The sequence below is a fragment of the Copadichromis virginalis genome, linkage group LG23, assembly GCF_057382275.1.
Source record: "Copadichromis virginalis isolate Kocher_CV1m ecotype Utaka linkage group LG23, C_Virginalis_male_GT1.1, whole genome shotgun sequence".
Classification (NCBI taxonomy): Eukaryota; Metazoa; Chordata; class Actinopteri; order Cichliformes; family Cichlidae; genus Copadichromis; species Copadichromis virginalis.
In genome coordinates, this window is record NC_140639.1 from 38,883,644 (window position 1) to 38,898,253 (window position 14,610).

General features: G+C 42.0%; 2 protein-coding genes across 10 annotated transcripts in view; both read right to left on the bottom strand.

Moving 5' to 3' along the window:
• Positions 1-3,869: 3,869 nt before the first annotated feature.
• Positions 3,870-6,823, bottom strand: LOC146681591 (RNA-binding protein 43-like). The gene is made up of 3 exons (XM_085447665.1): positions 6,230-6,823; positions 4,765-4,859; positions 3,870-4,653 (listed from the first exon to the last, which is right to left on the bottom strand). The coding sequence occupies exons 1-3, from the start codon at positions 6,426-6,428 to the stop codon at positions 4,039-4,041; spliced, it is 909 nt and encodes a 302-aa protein (XP_085303791.1). The 5' UTR covers positions 6,429-6,823; the 3' UTR covers positions 3,870-4,038.
• Positions 6,824-7,009: 186 nt separating this feature from the next.
• LOC146681592 (R3H domain-containing protein 1-like) overlaps positions 7,010-14,610 on the bottom strand; it is a 52,212-nt gene continuing 44,611 nt past the window's right edge. For 7 of the 9 annotated variants that reach the window (XM_085447656.1, XM_085447658.1, XM_085447655.1 and 4 more), the window contains 6 exons: positions 13,290-13,393; positions 10,634-10,815; positions 9,888-10,029; positions 9,096-9,193; positions 8,922-9,006; positions 7,010-8,058 (listed from right to left, as the gene is read on the bottom strand). In XM_085447656.1, the coding sequence (XP_085303782.1) occupies positions 7,739-8,058; positions 8,922-9,006; positions 9,096-9,193; positions 9,888-10,029; positions 10,634-10,815; positions 13,290-13,393 (931 nt within the window). In that variant the 3' untranslated portion in view covers positions 7,010-7,738. Of the gene's footprint in view, positions 8,059-8,921; positions 9,007-9,095; positions 9,194-9,887; positions 10,030-10,633; positions 10,816-13,289; positions 13,394-14,610 lie in introns of those variants that run through there. The other 2 variants (XM_085447662.1, XM_085447663.1) reach the window with 2 other exon arrangements.

Here is a 14,610-nt window from a genome sequence, read left to right on the forward strand (position 1 = left end):
TTGCAAAGAAAACAGCAGGTGCATCAAAATAAACTATTTCCAGCAGTGCAATTCGAGTTCTAAGCATCCCAGAAACTATTCAGAAAAGTCAAACATGACCAGTATAGGCTTTTAAGGCCTACAAGTAAAAAACTACATTTCCGCGAAAATGACGTCACTTCTGGTTTCGGGCAGGAAATGGCGGACATGCGATAGTTCGCGCTGACGTCTGTTTCACTGTGGGAAGTGTTACGAACAGCTGATCGGATTGGCAAAGCGTGTTTCTGGAATATTATGTTTTTGTTCCTGCAAGCGCTTTTTATGCAATTTTTGCAAAGCTATATGTGGAAGGAAACCGTGACCGAGGACAAGCTGATGGCATCAGATGTAAGTACAACTCCTCCGGTTTTGTATGCAAAACAAATTATTGCGCTAGCTTACACGGTTCAGGTTCTACAGGGATTTAAAAATAGTTACACAAAACGGAGCGTGCTGCTCTGACCGGTTTTAAAGGGTTAACAATGACTTTAAAAAAGAATATAAAATAGTGTGCAACACCACTGAAGTTTTTTTTTTTTACCTCTCTTTTCAACCAACGGCAGTCACTCTCCTCTCCAAATAACTTCTGCTTAGCTTTCCGAGCTTCCGTCGGGTCCTCTTAATCAGCGGTCTCCAACCTTTTTTGCGCCACGGACCGGTTTATGCCCGACAATATTTTCATGGACCGGCCTTTAAGGTGTCGCGGATAAATGAGGGAGGGGCTAATAATCGGCTCAGTCATTTTTAATGATCGTTGAAAGCCCAGATCGTAATCGTGATTAAAATTCGATTAATTGAGCAGCCCTAAGTAATCTAATTACTTTTTTTGCAATAGTAATCCCTTACTTTACTCGTTACTTGAATTAAAGTAATTGGATTACAGTAACAGATTACTTTAACATGTTACTGCCCATCTCTGGTGGTATGTGCTTGTAGTTCTTTTGTATAATTTTATTTTAGTTTTGTAGTCATTTTGTACCTCTTTGTAGTAATTTGTTTTTATTTTGTAATTTGTAGGTTTTTGTTGTTGTTTTATTACCTTTCCCCCCTTTTTAGACACTTTCACTTGTTTTATTTGTTTGTTTTTTGCATAATTTCGAGTTTCATTTCGTATCAATTTGCAGTTGTTTGGGTCCTCTTGAAGTCATTTTGTGTGTTTGTGTTTTCCATTCTTTCCAGTAATTTTGCTTTTGTTGTAGTTGTTTGAGCCTTTGTAGTTTTCTATAATTCTGGTCTTCTGCTACTTTTACGTTTTTGTAATATTCTGATCTTTTGCCTCTTTGTAACCAAATAATTAGATCAGAATGGTTATTTGTTTTGTTTCATTTTGTAGTAACTTTGTATATAATTGAGTTAGTTATTCTGTTGTTTTGGATCCCATTTTGCATGCCCTTTGTAGTGGTTTTTTTTTTTTGCTCTTTGCTTGTTTTTAGTCAATGTGAATGCCTTTGTAATTTCTACAATTTTGTTTCGTTTGATCTTTCCAGTAACTTTGCTTGTTCCTTTAGTTTTTCTGATCATTATGCTTATTTAAAAATTGATTTCCAACCTTTTGTAGTTTATTTGTTCTTTTTGTAGTAACTGTCTTTGTAATTTTGTCCGTCACTTGGTTTGTTCTTGAAGTTGTTATCTTTATAGTCACTTTGTCTGTTTGTTGTTGTTTTGTGGTTGCTTTGTGGTCATTCTGCATATATTTGCAGTCAGCGTTTGTAGTGGTTTGAGTCATTTTCTAATGTGAAGTGTGAACAATAACATTCATCAGAGGCACAGGGTTCAGAGGCCCAATTACAGGTTTGAAGCCCAGAAGACCTCGTTCCTGATGCAAACGTCCTTGAGATTTCCACTAATGCTTCCTTTTTTGGCCTGCTACTGTTTCTGACCTCCATCATGAAAGTCACACATGCTTAATATATTCAAAAATGCTGGTACCTAATTACACTTTATGCATAATGAGGAGGGTGGGTGCGATGAAAGGCCAGAGTCGGAACCATTTCAGGAAAAATAATTCATGCCGTCTGCTTGTTGACTCATTCTGTTCTACCACAATAACTCCAGCCCCCACCCCAATGATGGCTAATTGTTCAAGATGTGCTATCAGAGGGGTAGGAGAGAGGTCTGGGTGTTACCAGGCGGTGGCCTCTCTTCTGCTCGTCTTTGATGAAGGGTTCTTTTGTTGGAAATGTAATTCCTTCGCCCGCATGGTTGTTTTCATTGTATTCAAGAGCTTCCCTTAACGACGCCCAACGTTGCAGCTTGCCAACCTCTTCCACTACGTTTCTATGGTAACAAGTAAGAGTGAGTGCGTCTGGGAGATGACTGATTGTGTTTGTGTGTGTTTATTACGGTGATGTGGCTTATTTTTACATAATGAATCAATTATTGAGGCTGTGCAGCAAGCTCGTCTGAATAATTGCAAACCAAAAAAAGAAACAAAAAACCTTCTACACATAACATGTAATGCGTACTTCCTTGGAAAAGGTGCAACACTGTGTTGTAACACTCTGTATGTGTGTGGACGGGAGATGATGTATAATGGGACATCCAACTGATATCATTCGCCTGCCAATCTGCACCCTGCTCGCCAAACCCAGCCTCCATAATTGCTTTATTGAGGCGAGTCATGGCAGCTACAGTGTCTCTATTTATACACAGCCCACAGTATAGATGAAAGTACTCTACCGCCCCCTGCTGCCCAATGCAGGCCTTGCATTCCAGTAAAACGAGGGTTCATGGACACGAAGTAGTAAAATCCTAAAGACAAAGAAATGTAGAACAGATGTCACTGTAGTAAATTCTCAAATACTAATAATGCTTAAAAATGCTAATAATAAAAAACGTAATAATCATCAAGAAAATCCACACAGACAAATCAGTTTTGTTTTAATTTAATTTCACATAATATGTGACTAAATGATTTGGTCATGTGAGACAGGCTGACATCTGTCGATGTTTGTCTATGTTTTGTCTTTAATTAAGATGTGAAGAGGGGTAACTAAGACTTATCCCCACTGCTATGAGAAGAGAGTCTGGATTGCTGTTTAAAGGCTTAATTATTAACCCATCCATAAACAAAGGGGAAGCTTCACCATAGAAACAGAGAGAAAAAGCAAAAACACAAATTATACAGTACTGATGAAATATCGCATCAGTACTGTATAATTTATTTCTATAGTTCTAATCATTAGCTGCTCAAATGAAAACTCGCAGTGTCAGTATCAAACAACAATCAGTGCATCTGTAACAATAACAAGATAAATATAGATTTCAGTGTTGGGAAGGGTTTGCGAAGAGAAAACTACTCCCCCTTGTGGTCAGTGATTAAACTACATCCGTTCATGATTCCTACTAGATTGCCTGAAATTTACAAGAGTGTCTTTGAATTTAATTATTCCTTCTTTTATTTTCTTATTGAACAGCAGACTAGGGACTGAGGGGCTGATGGCTTTAATGCAGGAGTCCTCAAATATGTAAAGAACATCTTCAAACTGGAAACTGAAAACACCACAGATCTGATTTATTAGGTATTTATCCGACAGCCCCACCTCATGGTAAAATATCTTATGAACTCTTAAGATTGATTGCTAAAACTCAAACAAAGTTTTCAGTTTCTGGATGGCTTTCTGGACTCCTGAGGTCACCTTGGAACGTTGCTGCTCAGTCAACGATATTTGCATGAGGTCAGTTTCTACAACATACCTGACAGATAAGTCAGTGCCCGCAAAGCATCTGCCCAACTCCTTCTTGTGAAATGTTTTGATGTATCTGAATATGTAAGAGTCAACCCAGATATCATCCTGACCTTCCGGAGAGACTCCACACGCCACTGCGGGACCTTCAGTATATCTCTCCGAGGTTTTTGAGACATCTTTAAATTCAGTCTGGAGCTTACTTCTCACTGCTGAGCTGCTTGGATTCTTCAAACAGCCCATGCTGCTCTGGTGAGACCCCAAATCACCCTCTCTTCTAATCTCTGTGGCTGAAATCTTGCCTGCTCTGGGATGTTTTTGTGAGGCACTGTCATTATAAGGCTCTGTTGTTGATATTGCGATATACTGGTTGAGGAAGGCCCGATAAGGAAGATGCTTTGATTTCCTTCTCGACCACTTGTATGTGGTTGGCCTTTCTTTGTTCTGTTGGCTGACTTTCCAGTTTGTCCTTTCCATTGATGCGTGCTTTCAAAATCCTCCCTGGAGCCAAACTCTCAGAGGAAACTTTTTGCCTCAAGGAGGCATTTTGAGTCTTTGAGAGAAGTCTTTGGATTTCATTTGCCTTACCTGGGCTCTGTGTTGATAATGTTGATAAGCTGCTTGCGGGTTCCCTCTTAGAGCTGCTGTGGCTTACAGAGTCGACATACTTGTGATGAGATATTAACCTCGTATTATGACCAGTTTCTCTTGGGTTAATACCAGCAGTTTGGACTGTGACTGCAGATTGAAGCTCATCGGCTCTGCGAATGAGGTCCCCTCTCAGGGCTTGGACAGCTGCAAAAGGCCCCTCAATGAAGACTTTCCTCTCCTGGGGCACAGGACGAAAACGCAGCGATCTGTGAGCTGACCGCAGGCTCTCAATCACCAAGTCCCGATTGCCGCCGAATATAGAAAGATCAACCGTAGCGCTTGGGACGTAGAAAAACACCTGCACCACAGAAACGTACTTGAATTAGAAACTTTTATTTTGCAATCAAAAGCTTATCAAAAGCAAGTGACTTAAGTAGGCATGGTGTTTTAAAATCACACTGATACTTACATCTGTGCTGAAGGGAAACACAGTGAGGACGAAGTCTTCAGGAAACTGGCTGTCTGTCATAATATGCTGCTTCTTTTCCACCACCCTCGCTGCATCTGCCAAAAGTTAGCACAGTTCTGCTGTGGTCTCTACCCAGGTCATTGTTATAATGATGCCTCATGAACCCACAAAGCTAGCACACTTTTTTTGTCACTCAGAGTGCACAGAGCTTGACTCGACTCATTATCTACCAGTCTAATGTTAGCTTTTATATAACAGTACATCACTTTGATAATATCAGATTAATCCATTCATCAGTTAGGCACACATCCAAGCTGCAGATCATACAAAAATCAAATGTTTCATTCATACATTACCCTTTCCACTCAGCATAATGTAAAAGTGGTTCTCAGGGGAAACTGAAATTGGTTCCCGTGGGTACCAATTATAGTGAAAAATAGCAGATATGTTTGACAATGACGAAACAGTTTGTGTAAGCCCTTTAGGTATTTGCAATTCCACATGGATAAGGTGGCCTTAGTTTGTGTCTGTCATTTATTATTACATTCACAGAGCTCCGGAAATAAGTCTCCTATTTAAAAAAAAACAGAATATGTTCAAACTCATAAAGCAGACTGTATTGTCTGACTAAGGTAACTGGAACACTGCACCAATCAGGGAGCACTATTTTAATTTCTAATAATCCCATTGTACAATAAACAATACACCCGGCTTTAGAGTTAAACAACAGGCTGTATGTTATGCAGCAATGATGTGTCTGAACTGAAATAAACTTCATATTTTTGATAGAAGACAGTACATACAGATTCAACTGTACGTTGCTTTTAGGCCTTTATTGTAGTAAAATATCTGTATACATGAGTGCTGTCACAACACTATGAAGTTTTAAGATGTTGTTTGCTACATTGTTTTTTATTTTAGAACTGTGAACACAAAAATCATAAATTGAAGAAAACAGACTGCTTTTCTTTTCTTTTTCTATTTTTTGAAGAGTTGGGCCGAATCTAAAGTGCTTCAGAGACAGGCACATTTACATGCGGTGACTTATTGTGAAAAGTAAAAATCACAGTAAGCGGTCATTAAAAAGTGTTCATTGTTTACAAACTGATGAGTCATCTCATAAATCATCATACAGCCTGTATAGGCTGAAAGTGTCGGCGATACTGGCCCTGGGTTTACTTGGAAACGGACTGAAATCAAAATGTGAAGTATTGCAGTAACATTTAGCTTAAATTAGCGAAGAGTGGACAACTTTTTAGAGCAGCTTTTTGGGCAACTTCATTTAACTCACTGAGCGCTGGAAGAACTGCTCATACGCAGATTAGCTTTTGTTGGTTGGAAGGGGACACCCTCAAAAACTGCTTGTTGTCATTAATGTATTTATTGAAGGACGCACAGCTTTACACACTATCAGTAGCGACATGTTAGCCTATAGCCTGCCTTTAGCCACCACCTGCTAATTTACCTTCTTCGTTTTCAAAAGTGACAAACGCAACTCCGTCCATGTTGGTGGGATATTTGACCTTTTCGACGTCTCCTCCATCACTCTTCCGGGTGCTTTGGAAGTGAATGGTCAGCTTATCAGTTATCCTGCCGGGGGGCAACACATTGGGAACACCGGAGACAACCACCGTCCTGCTGTTCTCCCAGGAGTCGGTCTCCATTACCCTTTTGTTATGCTACATTAGCACTGAAGCGTCGACATAACGGTTAGATACTCCCGCGTTTTTCGGCCACACTAAACACGCCTGTCATTAATATGTAACCACTAAACCAGTTTTCTGTTAGTTTCACTTTCACTCGTTAATTCCATAGTGTTCATAATGCAGTAACGAACTTTGCCCACTAGGTGTCTCTGTTTCACTACATCCCAGGCTGAGAGGAGCGTTCGTTCAAAATGGCTCATTCATGCAGCTGGAAATGAGGCTGCAGAGCAGAGCAAACATCTCCGCAGTGCCCAAAAGGCACAGATACAAACCTCATGGCAACATCTTCCACAGAGTTGCCTCATCTGTTGCTCTTCTCTCCCATACCGAAGCGACATCTTGCTCCCAAGGAAACATTTCAATTAGACCTTGAAATTGCTGACTGCAGCTAACTAGTGGAAAAAGTCAACACTTGTGGTGCAAACATTTATTAGAATCTAATTTTTAAAAAATGAAAGAAAAGAAGAAGAAAAGCCACGCCATACACAGAACACCTCTCATGAGTCACACAAACAGAAATCCAAACAAATTAAGCCAAGTAGTGACAAACTCGATTGTATTATTCTTGTGCATATAAACATTTTAATATATAAAACAAAGTGGCCTGGTCGAGTGCAAACAAACAGGTATTAAGGGTTAATAAAAGAAAAACCCAGGCTCTGTCCGATACCAGTCAAATCTCCACCTCTGATCATCACTTCAGTGCAAATGCAACATTCACGGTGTTTAATGGTGACTTTAAATAATTCAGGTAGTTTATCTGTGATTCAGTGTTTCTTCTACAAATGCTGCTACGTGCCGTTCTAGAACCTTTAAACACCCAACGTGACACATTCAGTTCAATTTAAACATAATTATATCATCTAATTTTCAAAAAGTGGCAAGAAAAAAAAATAAATTTGGTATTAAAACAGCCGCAGTAGACACACTAATGTGATAGCTGGCAAACAAACCCCAAAAGTCTCCAAACACTTTGACTTCAGAACAGCAAACTCGAGTTTAAGAATAGAAGTGGGGCGCTGAGCGGAGCTCTGCAGCTACGGACAAATGTTACAAACTGGTGCTCGGTTTCCACCCTGCACAGACCTGTTGGCCGAAAAAAAAGGGAAAAAAGCTAAAAGAAACTAAAACAAAATAAAAATGAACATTCATTCTTCAGACATTTGATGTTTCGATTTGGACAGCGTCTGGGAGACAGTCCAGACTGAGGCAGCAGAGGCAGGTGGTTGGATGTGCGTTCCATGTGTGCCGCTCTGAGATCTTAGCAGCTATGAGCCAGTCCTGTCTGAGTCGCACAGCTCCCCTTTGTGTCCGCTGCCGGTTCTGAGTTTAAAGGCGGCTCGGGGGCCTGTGGGGCGGAACACGGCGCTCGGGGTGGTGTGTCTGGAGGGGAGCATGGCAAAGATAGGGCGCGACGAGGCCAGGTCTCTGCCGGGAGCGCCTCGGGTCGAGTTGCACAACCGTGGCTGCTGGTCCGACAGCCGGCGGATCGATTCGCCCCCTTTGTACATCTCTGCCAGGAGGTGGTGGGAGTCTGTACAGCTGATCCCCTCCGGAGGATGTGTCACGTCCAGAATCTGACTGCTCACTGCAGACGCACACAGACAGACAGCGCTGTGAGCAGTGGAGCCAATAAATAAAACAACTGTCATGGGTGAGCAGAGGGGGGGAAACAAACAAAAAAACGACAACAACATCAGACCTGCACCATCGGGAGGCTTCAAATAAAATGCTGCTGTCAGCTTTAAATCTTTGAGTTGGAAGGACAAACAGATCTATGCGTCTGGTTATAATTTACTGGATTTTTTTTTTTTTTACATTTTCTTTAAAAAGAAAAAGGTCCATCTCTCAGTCTTAATTCCTCTGTAAAAGAAGCTGCGTATGAGCCCCAGTCCTTGTTGATTGCCCCTAGTGGGATTGTTGACTAAAGCGCCTGAATAATGAAGGGGAAAAAAAAATCTCAGCACCTGCAAAAAATACAGCGTGATATTTGAAATAATCAGCACATTTGTGTCAGTGTTAATACTGCCAGGACTGCAGGTTCCACTGCCAGGTGTGATTTCTGCCCCGTCTGGAAATTATTTCTGCTTACATTCACAAACAGACGCTTTCTCCACAGATACGGAGCACAGCAAGCAGATTTTGACAGAATAAAAAAGGTGATGTTACTCCACTTAATCTGGCAAAGAGACTACACAGCAGCTGGATTTATCTGGTGATGAATCTCAGCACGAGTTTCTGATAAACACCTAAAGGCTGACATTCCAGCCAGCGTGCGTGTTTTTACAAACTGCTGGCCTGAATTTGAAAAGAAAAAAACCCAAAACACTACATAATATTCTGGACTAGGATTTGGAGCTTCTTCTGTGTTGAAGAGGTCAAATCTCGGTCAGAACCTGCCGCTAACTCGAGGTTCACTAAGCTTAAGCCTCCCTCTGGTCTTCCTATTACCTGCTTCACCTACACTGAGATCTGAAGAGACTGATTTTCTGCCGGCCTTCCTCCCATGACTGCCACGCCAAACCCCCAGAGGAACCTGAGGAGACAGAAGATGCCAGTAAGGTAGGTGTGCTTGTGGGCGGCAGGACAAGGAAAAAGAAGTCAAAAGTGGAAAACCAGTACTACCTGATGTTTGGCCATCATGTGTGCAGTGTGGATAAACGGAGGTCTGATGGAGGGTTTGTACTGCAAAGGCTGGCCCAGTAAAGAGTAGTGCGCTTCACCTGGTAATCAGAGTCAAAACAACCTTTTCAAATATCAGTTTGCAGTCATTTAAATCGCTTTAGAACCTAACTGCAGCTACATAGACAGAAGCTAACTAAAGTACTCGACAATCAATGATTAAAATATAAACTCCAAGTATAGCTGCCAGTTTAAACAAATGATATATGACATTTATTGAATCCTGTGTGCTAGAACCTGTTTAAAAACACGCACGCTTTAACATTGTTCATGGCAAGCAGGAAGTTGGGAAGTTAGCTACTGCTTAAACTACTTTGCAGCATGCTTTTCAAGCAATTTAGTGCAATTTGTCCCTTAATGTTAAATCTTAGGTTAGACATCTTTTACAAGCACAGCTGAAGTTACTGTTGTATTAAAAGTTGCTGCACAGACCCTCAAGTGTTCTCCAATGCACTGACTCCTTCATTTAGCATCAGGAAATGATGCCCCTCAGCAGGATTAGTTTAAAACACATGATCATGCTCTTCACTCCAATCTTAAAACCTCAGGAATATCAGTACATAAGCAAAGGCTTGTGAATATGGAAGAAGGTTTCATTCATCCAGATAAGAGATGCTTCAACTGTACATTTTTTGATGTTGAATGCATTCGTGCGCCATTGAACTGCACAGTCACTGAGTTTTGAGGATGCCATGTTTGTAAGCATGTACTGCAATACTACTGCGCGTCTCTGACCTTGTCCACTGTGGCAGAAGGCTGTAGGGAGCTGCGGGTGGTGGGCCATGACAGGGATGGGTGAGATGCCTGTTGGGAGGCCCTTGACGCTGGGCGGCTGGCCTGGCGAGGGAGTGAGTGCCGGAGACGAGGGCAGGCTGCTCTACATACAACACACCGATGATGCAGAGAGGGGAAACCGGGAGGAAACACAAACACTTTCATTCAAAAAAAAGAAAAAGAAAAAAGCAACTGTGGCCATTTCTTCCTTTCACAAAGTCATTCTGTGGTTCAAGTCATTGCTTTAATGTTCCATTCTATCCACATTAGTCCCACTAATGTACCATTACACCCTAATGCCGAGGACTATTTTCTCCTCATTTTCAGGTTTCGGCAGCACTCACTTCATTTGCAGAGCCTATTTACTACGACATTTAACCTGCCTGGAACAGCAGATAAGCTGAGTCTGGCTCAAGGCGACAATTCTCACGCAACTGTCAGACGCGTACAAACAAACTAAATTGGCTTTCAAATTGCTTTCTTGTGACCGTCTTAACTTTCTGACACGTAAAGTATGGTCCTATGTAGAAAACATCAGCTGAACAAATTTACAACTGAATTCAAAATTATTTGGAAGTTGCTCCCGTCAAATGAAAACCTCTGGGTCGCCGAGCTAATTAAATGGTTTCAAAGGAGAAACTACGGTCTGAAAGGCACCGCTGTTCTTCTGTGATTGCCTGATGGATGCGCCTGGGCAGCGTTTGTACCTGGGTGTTGTCCGGAAGCGGAGGGAGCTCGGCGGGCCTGCGGTTGCGTTGGTGCTCGGGGCCCAAGTGTTTGTGGCTGAGTGGTTTCCTCTGGCAGGGGGAGGGGGCCCGGGGCTGCTGGCAGGGGGCTGCTGTCATTTGCAGCATCACCATGCCGCTGCTGGGGGCCGGGGGTAACAACCCTGCAAGCAGACAGAAATGGAAAGGTTGAAGCAGTGTTTGTGTCGGCAAGAGGCAAATCAGGTCAGCAAAAAAAAAATAAAAATCCACTTATTTAATTCGTCACATCAGCTCATCATTTATGCACCAAAGTAAATGTGTTTTTGCCCCAAAGCTGCGTTTCAGCACTTTTGTTCAGCTACACACCTCATCAGGGAAAACACTGCTCCTACACCGTTAGCCTCTCAGCAATTACGTCTTAGAGCCTCGACTATAAGGGCACATTGGAATTGGCAATCAGAGAGTCCATTCCCTATTCCTGCTAAATCCTCTGCAATGATCCAGGAAATCCAATTATGTAATTATTTTGTGGCACATGAACATGACTTTTAAAACAAAACAAAAAAAAATTTATAAAATAAATCAGTGCCCCGAACATACATTATACCTCCATCTAATTAACTTCTGTTTACATGAAGCTCATATGAGGCGCAAATCATACACAAACTTTGCACAGCTGATGCTGGTGTCCATTTAGGAAATAAAACCTCGTAACACTAGCAAGGACGATGGGTATTTGGACTTAATTTGTAGATTATTTCTGGCCCCGGCCTAGCCAATTAAAAGTGTTTACTGGTCACGCTGTAGGTAAGGCCGTCGTGAGACCTTCATCCGACCTCATTACTGGAAGAGCTAGAAATGATGGCTCCCCCTCCACTGTGCTCCCATAATAATCAGACATGAATAATAAAGGTCATTAGTAAGGAGACTGCCCCACCTGGGCCTCTGGACAGCAATTCATGTCCAAAGAGACGGAAAAGAGAAATGAAAAAATGCGTTATTGTAGCTTTGTAAGGCACGAGTCCATTTTATCTTTATTTACCTTTTAATGTGCTAAGGTAAACTGGGAGACAAATTCCCAGGGTTTTTAGAAGTAGAATGGGAGGCAGAGCCTTCAGCTTTCATGTCGCTCTTCTGTGGAACCAGTTTGGATTCAGGAGACAGAAACCCTCTCTGCTTATAGATCAGGCTTAAAAGATTCATTTTTTCCAAAAGCATATAGTTAGGTTTGGAACAGGTGACCCTGAATCCTCCCTTAGGTACGGCGCAATGAATCTAGGCTGCTGGGGGCGTGACAACCAGGGTTCACAGCAACTTTAAGTGACATTGGGCCACATAGGTGGATTTTGAGCAAAGCTTTCTTCAAATGCAACTACCACCAAGAGAGCCATATCACTGGTGGTAAATACATTAGAGGGTTACCGAGGCAACCGGAATCTGGAATGTCCGCTAGCAACCAACTATCAAAGCGGTGCATGATCAGCGAATCGCTTCCTGTGTAAACACCCCTGAACCTTGAAGATAACCGTAGTTGATTAGCAGAGTTGCAGCTAAAGCACTCGACAAACACATTAGCTTTCATCCTCACTTCATTTCAAAGGCATAAAAGGTGGAACATTTAGTAAATACTCCAATCTTCTTCTGCACTGAATCGCACAATGAAACCAACAGTCCCGCTTCAAGACTGTCAAAAAATACATTGGGAAATACATTTTTACAACGTGAACAACGTACCTCTGTAGAAAAATATGGCAAATTAAAAAAAAACAAAAAAAACAATCAATATTTATGTTGTGTTTATTAAAAAAATAGACCCTTGTGAGCGCTGGTATAAAATCGGATAAATATCGACCACATTTTCTTATGAGACGGGCTACGCCGTCTACCATCATCAGTTTATACAGACACATCTGTGTGTTTGATTGAACGGGAAATACTTTGAAAGTTAAATGACAGAAGTTCTATAGGTTTGAGAAGTGGGTTATGAAGCAAAATATTAAAGAGTAATATTACCAAAGCCTGAATATGAAAAAAATAAAGAGTTATCATTAAGAGTAGGACCAACTGGGAAATAAGATGCTAGAGACCCTCTATAACCACTGGAGCACCGCAACGGCAATACCAACAACTTCTTCTGATGAGTCATGACATCAGTCATTTCTTACTTTATTGTTTTTTTTTTTTTGTCTCAATGCAGTCGTTGATGTCACCTTAACATTTGCAGTGGTCGACCTAATCACTGTTTAATCTCCATCCAGCTCTGGAGGAAGAGGGACGTGAGCAAATCACTTTTACTTATTCAAACTCCAGGGACCTCCCATCACAGGGCCTCGCGCTTTTTCATTTCAAAAATCCAGAGTGTAAATCTAATCATGCATCTGCCGCACATACAAAGGTAAAGTAAACTCAGGGAAGATTATTTCATTATGAAGCGCAGGCTGTGGCTACAGAGGAATCCGGTCTGCGGTTATTGACACTGAAAGATGAGCAAAATAAAGAATGTCAGAGCGCTGGCAGTGATGGGGAATCTCCAGGGCAGCTAATGTCAGAAAAAAGCGAATATTCTCACTTTACTGCGTGATGCTACTGTAGATCACCGTGTGTTTCTATCTGGACCTGTGAACAGGCTGCATGCCAGCCTCAGAGAGGAGGGTACCTGCGTACTGCTGGCCCGGGTGCTGCTGGGAGACGCAGGGGGACGAGGTCTGAGGAAACTGGAGCTGCTCCATCATCGGTGTGGGCAGGAAACTCACTGTTGAACTGAGGATGAAAACACACACAGGGATGTTCAAAATCATACATTTCTGGAGACTAAAACTATTTTAAAATGTGAGCGGATTTTGGCAAGTGAGTGAAATATGAAATGTTTATGATCCAATGACCACACTTAAAATAATTCAAGCTCCAAGTATGAGTGAATAAACCAGAAGGTGACACGGGATAAAGTCTGTTAGCGTTTTAGTTTATCAAATCATCAATGAATGGTTACTGGAAGTCCACTACGCTGCGGACACCCAGGACTTGAGTTTAGAGAAAGTTTAAAAACCACCTCTAAGCCTACACAGACGTACACCTTGAGGAGATCTGAGGTGGGAGTATTTATTTAAAAAAAAAAAAACCAGAAACTGGAAAGTAGGCGCTCTGCTCTGTAAGCAACCTGCCTGCAGGGACTCGTCTCCAGCTGGTGAAAAAGCGGGCTGCAGGTGGACGGTCGGTCCTCGTGGGAGCAGACTGAGCCATTCCAACACTGCCACATAAATCATTCCCGCACTGACTGCCCTACTAAAGCAGCCTCATTTTACAGCTGGGACGATGAGAAAGTGACCTCTCCTCACATGCGTGCATCTCTGCATTGTTCTTTTGCTGGTGACGACTGCGTACATGGCCGCGCTTGTCTCTGCTGTTTGTTACGTATACGGAGTCCCAGTGGTGCTCCTCTCGCCAGTATCCAGATTGATTGGGCCCACGGAGGTAGAAACTAATTACATGTTTTGCTTTCTGTGAGCTAGTTCTATCAATCAGCTATAATGAGAGGCTCCACACTACTCCGCAGCAGCCGAGTAATGACAGGAAAATGGCAAAACCTCTTGGAGGCGGCGTCAGAGTCGACATTCATCAGCTGCACGCAGACCCAGTTCGCCAAAAGGATGGTGGTAATAACTTCTTTTTTTTCTTTCCCTCCACAGTGAACAAAGATGACCTTGGCTCAGAGGCGCTTTGGGGATTCACTCATCAACCCCGTTTGGTCTAGAAATAAGAGGCACCTTCAAGCACCTGGCAAATCGTTTGTTTTCTGGGACAAAGAACATCTACAGTCGGGCTAATTTCTTCCATCTAAATCTGATTAACAACTTCGATTTAAAACGCGCCATTAGGACGGGATGAACATAAATCAGAGGCACTTTGTTATCAGTGTAAACATTCAGCTAATAATTACAACTTCACCTTGATACTAATTATTTATCAATGTAAACTTT